The 6,887-nt window shown below is 44.1% G+C and overlaps 1 protein-coding gene across 7 annotated transcripts in view; it reads right to left on the bottom strand.

Annotated features, from left to right (window-relative positions):
- Window positions 1-412: 412 nt before the first annotated feature.
- Window positions 413-6,887, bottom strand: part of KCNQ2 (potassium voltage-gated channel subfamily Q member 2) — a 114,628-nt gene continuing 108,153 nt past the window's right edge. For all 7 annotated transcript variants that reach the window (XM_043527180.1, XM_043527179.1, XM_043527182.1 and 4 more), the window contains one exon: window positions 413-6,510. In XM_043527180.1, the coding sequence (XP_043383115.1) occupies window positions 5,773-6,510 (738 nt within the window). In that variant the 3' untranslated portion in view covers window positions 413-5,772. The remainder of the gene's footprint in view (window positions 6,511-6,887) is intronic.

Genomic DNA, 6,887 nt, shown 5'->3' with positions numbered 1-6,887 from the left:
ATGGAGTGGTTGACAGAGAATGAGTTGGAACCTTTGTGGGGGGGAATGTGCACATTCTACCCCAATAACTTTTTTTGGATGTGCCTGATGTTTGGCAAATTCCAAAGAAAAACTATTCCTCCCCCCCGCCCCGGAAATACCTTGACGAACCCAGAACGAAAGTCACTGCTGGTAGGATTGGGTATAATGGTATCTAGAGAGGGACAAAACCAATGACAGCAGGATTCCAAGGGAGGAAACGGTCAGAAATGGACCACTCTCATTACCACTTCAAAAGTTATTTTTCCTCCCTTGGTATCCTGCTGTCAATTGAATTATCTCCTTAGACTGACCTCACACTTGATAAGGCAAATCACAACTTTTCATGTATTTATACCTGCTCCTGTATTTTCCACTCCATGCATCTGATGAAGTGAGTTCTAGCCCATGAAAGTTTATGCCCAAATAAATTTGTTAGTCTCTCAGGTGCCACAAGGACTCCGTGTTGTTTTTGCTGATACAGACTAACACGGCTACAACTCTGAAACCTGGCATCACAGAGAGGGACAAACTCTCTGAGATAGGGATCCCCACCTCACCACTTGCACTTTCATAGAATAGATCTCTGGAGCTCCAATTGACGACCTGCTTTGACTCCTAGATCTTGTCTGTGATCACCAGGAAGTAGTGGGGGCAAGAAGCCTAACTGGTTCTAAGCTGGAGCTTGATATGTTTATGAAAGCGATTATATTATGTGGTTGTCTGCAGTGATGGGGACTGGACTTCATTACCCTGGAGATCCCTTCCAGTCCTTTATGATGGTCTTATCTGGGACAGCAGAGATTGGGTAGTATCTCTGCAGGGTAGGGCACTCAACTTCTTTGTGGGGTGTTGGGAACAGCTGACATTCTGAACAGCACCATCTCTGCTTGGTTCAGGAAGATCACTAATGTTGGTTGGACAGCTGAAAATACAGGGATCAGGGAGTGTAAACACCACAAATAATTCAAAAATCTTCATTCAGGGATGTAAGAAAGATGTGGAGCAACTTTCTTCTCTCTTGGATAAATATTATACTTCTTACATTTCAATTAGCATATTTAAATAATTTAAGTATTATGACTCTTAAGAAATTTTGTTGATCTTTTCCCAACAAAATTCTAACTAAACAAAACAACATGCTGAAGTTAAAAGCTTTGTTTAAATGACATTAGGTTTCTGATCAAACTGAAAGCCAAGTCATTCAAAATCGTAGGGCCAAATTCTATCTTCGAAGCGTGTGTTTATTTGTCACTGCCTTTTCTTGGTATACATCTCAGGGCAGACTATGGCTCACCGGTCTTGACTGCATTGGGAATTTACCCTGATCCCAGCCACTGAACCTGAAGTGTAGACATGAAGAGCCATGACTTGCACTGGCACGGCTTCCCATTGTTTGAAGCATGGCTAAAATCAGGGCAAATTCTTGCTGTAGACAAGACCAAAGCTGCTACCGAGTCATTCCAGCAGGGTGTAAAACTGATGTTTCAGCCCTGACTTTAGATTTCCCCATTTGTTCCAATTATGCCTGATTACCCTGCAAATAGAAATGACTCTACTGAAGATACCTGAATCCCTGAAGCTGCTTTAAAAATATTTTTTTACATACCTGATTCATTACGTGGTTTGCCTAAGGACATGCAATGGCTCTCTGGGTCAAACAATATGTTTTTCATTAATTTCTTTTATATTTTTTGTTTGCTTAGAAATTAATGTTAAGAAAATGAGTCAGCAAGGAAATTCACATACAAAATCTACATTTAAATAACATTAAAGTTCTTTCCCAAACGTTGGGAAATTCAAGCTGGGGCTGGTGCTCTGCTCTTATGACTCAGGGCCATAGTCTCCAAAGGCCTTCTCTGGACCGAGCTTGTTTTGTCTGCAACCTCAGTTCTTTGTGAGATGTGCACAAACTGCGAAATTTGCATTCTAACTTGGACTTTGAACATCCCCAAATTCAGTACGGTTTCATACCCAGTTTTTGAGCTGGCACATTACAAAGATGGGGGGCCATTTGCAACATTCAAAGCAAGATCTGGGACCAGATTTTGAAACCTTTCAAAGTTTCCTGGGGTTTAGATCCTGGGTTTTGTTTTAAGGACACTTCTTCTTCTGCACACATGTGGACACAAACACAGCTTCTGTATGTCCAAACAGACACAGTTACAAATACCAAAGGTGCAGGTAAGAAGGCCCACTGAAAATTTGGCTCACAGCTTGTCTGGAACAGTGTCATTCACTTTGAATTTCCTAGCTTTTCTTGGGCTTGTGTCACAACTTAGCAGCTCCTAAAACTAGTTTATGTGTTTGAGTGTACAGATTATATAGCTAGAAACACAGAGGTGCAACAGATGCTACAGACAGGCTAAGCAGCAGTGAGGCAGAGGGGAGAAAGTTTCCTTTGCATTTCTCATTAACCATCCTTACTGGAGGAAATTTATGAGCCAAAAATCAAACCTTCTCTCCAGAAAATTAATGTTTCTCAACCATCAAACTGAGAAACTCAGAAAACGTTGCATTACTGGCTCTCCAGCAACTGCATATGCAATGGGAGTGGGGGAAGGAATGGAGACAGAAAGATCGCGTGAGGAGTCATGGGGAGGATTAGACTGGAATTTGCAATGAGAAAAACTATGTAGGTGGATGAGCAACAAAACCATCCATTAGGTCCAAATTCTGTTCTGAGTTACACCAGTGCAAATCTAGAGGAAACCCACTGAAACCCAGCCGTGAGTTTTTCTTTGCTGTGTAGACGTACCCTAGGTTTACTTGCATGTGCAAAAGCACACGTGTTCCTCGAATTGGGTAATTGTTTACAGCTGAGCAGTCAGCTATGCAAATGCAGATTTTTGCATAAGTAAATGGAATTACCTGCAAATATCATGGGTGCATTTTTAGTGGCCCATTAGAAGATGCATCTTTGTGGGCCCCATTGGAGTTTGCCAGCATTTTTGTGCCCACCTATATACCCTTTTTTTGTACATGCTTAAATACAGCTGCATGGGCAAAAGTCAGACTTACACATTCATGTGCAGCAATTTTCCATGTAAATGTAGCCTGTGGGCCACATCTTATGAAAGTCAGGCCAGGTGAGTTTAGAGAGAGTGTGGGAATAAGCTGCCCTTTATAAATATGGACTTTAATGTATGATAGTTCCAAATTCAAAGCAAACACTCTTATTGAGGTTAGGTGTATCATACACTAATTACTTTTAGTTAGATACATCACAGGAGCTACTCCAGATTAGGAATTCTAGAGCCAAAAGAAGGCTCCAGGCAGCTTGAGTGGGGAAGAAAGAATTGCAGAATATGGCAGGAATGGGGAGGAAGCTCTGGACGTGCAAAGGTCTCTCCTCTCTATCCTTGGAGACACAGATGCACAGGACCCCCCTAAAAAGAGTAGGTTATCTCCCTTTCACTCATATATTGAGGCTAACTGGATTTGAAGATTATATATCATTTCCCCCCACCACTCCCAGGCAAGTGCTGCATGTTGGCCCTGACTAGATGTATAAAAGAATTGTTTTATTTTCCCTCCAGAAACCAAAAAGACCCACCTGTTCAGCAGCGGATTTCCTGCCCTGGTGGGTGAATCTCACAGACTCATAGACTTTAAGGCCAGAAAAGACCATCGTGATCATCTTGTCTGACCTCCTTCTCCCTGCAGGCCATAAAACCTCCCCCACCCACTCCTGCAATAGGTAACCTCTCACTGAGTTACTGAAGTCCTCAAATCTCGTTTTGAAGACTTCATGTTCTAGAGAATCTCATGGAATCACATTGAGTTCCGGGACCAGAGCTGTACGTGTCCCTCTAGGTGGTGTTTTATGGCTGCCAGATTGTGTGCACCCCCCGATACCACTGAATTGCAGTGTGTTATGCCTAAATTTGTCTTTTTCCTCCTTAGCTTCCCAGGCTGCTTCTCCTAATGACCAGAAGGAACGAATACACCAGGTTTCTCCTCTCACCACCAGCAGGTCAACCTTTCAAAATGGAGGGATCACACCTGTATTAGGTGCAGCAAGGCCTAAGGGACATGGGGGCATGTCGTATATTTGAAATATCATGAAAACTGGCCACTGACATTGGCGAGGGGGCGGGGGAGGAGAGACGGACACAAATAGCTGACACAGTCCTGACACAACTGCAGTTTATCCCTTTCAGAAAACACACAAGGTGTGTAGGGCTCCAGTTAAATGGGTGGATTCAGTGGGCATGGCGATGGCTCCTGTGTAGCAGCCCTGACTGTTGATCCAGATTCCTATGACCCATCCCCTTGAGTGACCCCTGCCGCTCTGGGACAGTAAAGGATCACTTTGTGACTTTGTTTTGGTCCTGAAAGAAACCTCCTGCATCATCAGTTTTCCCCCAGCTTCATGCGCCAATAACAGTGACATGATCTTTACCTGGCTTTTCAAGAGGGAGCAAAAGAGAAAAAATAGAAAGACTTCCACTGCCAGCCCTTGTGGATAAATACAGGTCACAGGTGTATAAAAGAAATCAGGAGGAAACAAGGAAGCACCTCGTGACTCAGCATGAAGGATCTAAACAAAACAATGGAGAAGTCCGAAGGACAGCTTTGTGATCCAGGATCGGGTAGTGGAGGAAAGGAGGAAGGAACTTTGCCGCAAAAGCATCCAGGCATAATGCGAACGGTGTACGAAATGGGCAATATTTTGAGTTACAGGGCTCAGGCGCTGCTGGTGCTCTCGTTCCTTGCCTTGCAACATCAGAGGGGTCACAGTATCTTGAGGAACGTCCCTCTCCCCGTAGCTGTGTCTCTTGTGGCTGTAAGTTCACCACAGTGCTGCTAGCAATATCAAAAATTACGACAGCAACTTCAAGTTACTACAACCCCGCAGGTGGAATTATGGCTTCCCGTTCTGTAAATTTTGGCGGGTACGCTATTAAATATAATACATGGTTTAAATGTAAAATGCCTTGTCCCATGTCCTTTGTGGTGTTCCTCTTTGCCTTCAAAGACAGATTTTGTGTCTTTGAACTTCCTCCTCCACCTAAGCCACGTAGCAAATTTAATTTGAAAATCATTCTGGTTCCAAATGATGCCTGCTAACATTCTACCTCGACTCATCCTGACAGCATACGTCTTTCTTAGGGCAATACTGTAACGTGAAAGTAAACATCCCAATTTGTCAAGAGCCAACTGGGCTTCCATGAATTATACGGTAATCACACTACGTTCCCGAATGGTTAATGGAGGATCACGTTCCGTAAATTCAAAAGTAATCATCGTGTAACCTGGAATGTTTTACAAGACAGAAATAATCATGTAATCGCGTTGCACTTCTAAAGTATTTGACTGTGTAATCACCCAGTATCATGGTATGGTAATTACCATGTAAAAGATATGTTCAATCACCAGTTAACCCCCTTCCCCCCCAAAAAAAAAACCCTTGCAGGTGATATTTGTTCCCTTTACCCTAAAGGATTACCAATAAATGTGGTTGCCTACCCTGTACTGTGATATCGTTTCACCTAATTATCTTAGAAAGATAGTATGAAAGAAATCGAGACACTTCAAGGCTCCGAATTATTCACCACAGTGGCCTCTTTCTACTGAATGCTGGCTCAGCGTCTGTCCCCAGAGTAAGCTGTAAGAAAATATCCACAAGCTAAGTATGTTCTGGATTCATAAAACCTTAGCTGTAGATCTCCTCAAGAAGTTCTACATGGGGATGGCATGAATGGGTGGCTGGCCAGTGCTCTGACTTGGCTCAATAGATGTCAAGATGCTTCACTGTCTAGGGGCTGACCAGCCCATGTCACTGAAAGGTCCTTCACCTGTGGCTGACCTGGGAGGTGGGCCACAAGGTGTGCAGAGGTCAGAATCAGTGTCTGACTCTCCTTCTGCAATGTAGGGTCTGATTTTGGCACAGGGAGCCACTGCTGCATAGCAACCGTTGTTAAGGATGTCCAAATTGTCTTTGGACTGGGAAATGCTAAATCCACTAAAGGAGCGTTCCAGTTCCTCGTGATCGACTGACGGAATGGAAATGGACGTGTCACTGTCTCTCAAGGCGCTGTCATGGTGTTTAGCTGTAATGTCTTCGTTCCTCAGGCACTCAGCACTGGCCCTCTTCCCGCTACTGTAAGCGGACAAGGAGCGCTCATGTGAAGGTGGGGGCGGGATTCTTACCAAAGAGCCAGGATCTCCAACTGGGGAGGATCCATGGCTATGCCGCTGGTATGGCTGGTGCTGCCAGGACGTTGAAGGGGGACATGTGTTGGTTGGCATTGTTGGGGCTGGTGGTGCAGAGAAATTCTTTTGTCCCATTGAACTGGTAGACCTGACGATCTTGATGATGCAGCCATTTTTGTCCATGTGCTCCCGGCTGTCTTCTGGACTGTGGTAGGGTGGAGCCGGGTCTGGTTCTTTGGACCCAAAATAGGCTTCTGCTTCCGTTGATGGGATACCCATCCTCTGCATGTAAATGTTCACCAGAAAGTCCAGCTTCTTCTCCATGGACAGAACCTGCAAAATGCCACACAGTTCCCCGTGCTGGGTGATATCTATGGACCAATACCCTGTATCCAAAGAGCTCTACTCCAGTCCATGCTCAAATGGGGATCTGAATTTCATAGATAACCCCTTCCTACACTGGCACAAACTGGACTTCCTTGAACTTTTGAGAGAGAGCTGGGATCCAAATCCAGTCTGAACTTTGGCAAGGACCTCTCTCCTTTTATGGAAGATGGATTTTTAAAAATATTTTTAAGTTATTGTACCCAAAACCGCCATTTAGTGCATTCATTTGTTTCTGCAATGGCCTTTGTGTTTTCTTTAAGCAAGCATAAATGCTTGTGAAATGTGACAGATTTCAATAGGACTGGAAAACACTCAGCACCAGG

Source organism: Chelonia mydas, chromosome 13, assembly GCF_015237465.2.
Source record: "Chelonia mydas isolate rCheMyd1 chromosome 13, rCheMyd1.pri.v2, whole genome shotgun sequence".
Classification (NCBI taxonomy): domain Eukaryota; kingdom Metazoa; phylum Chordata; order Testudines; family Cheloniidae; genus Chelonia; species Chelonia mydas.
This window is presented reverse-complemented; position numbering and strand designations above follow the sequence as displayed.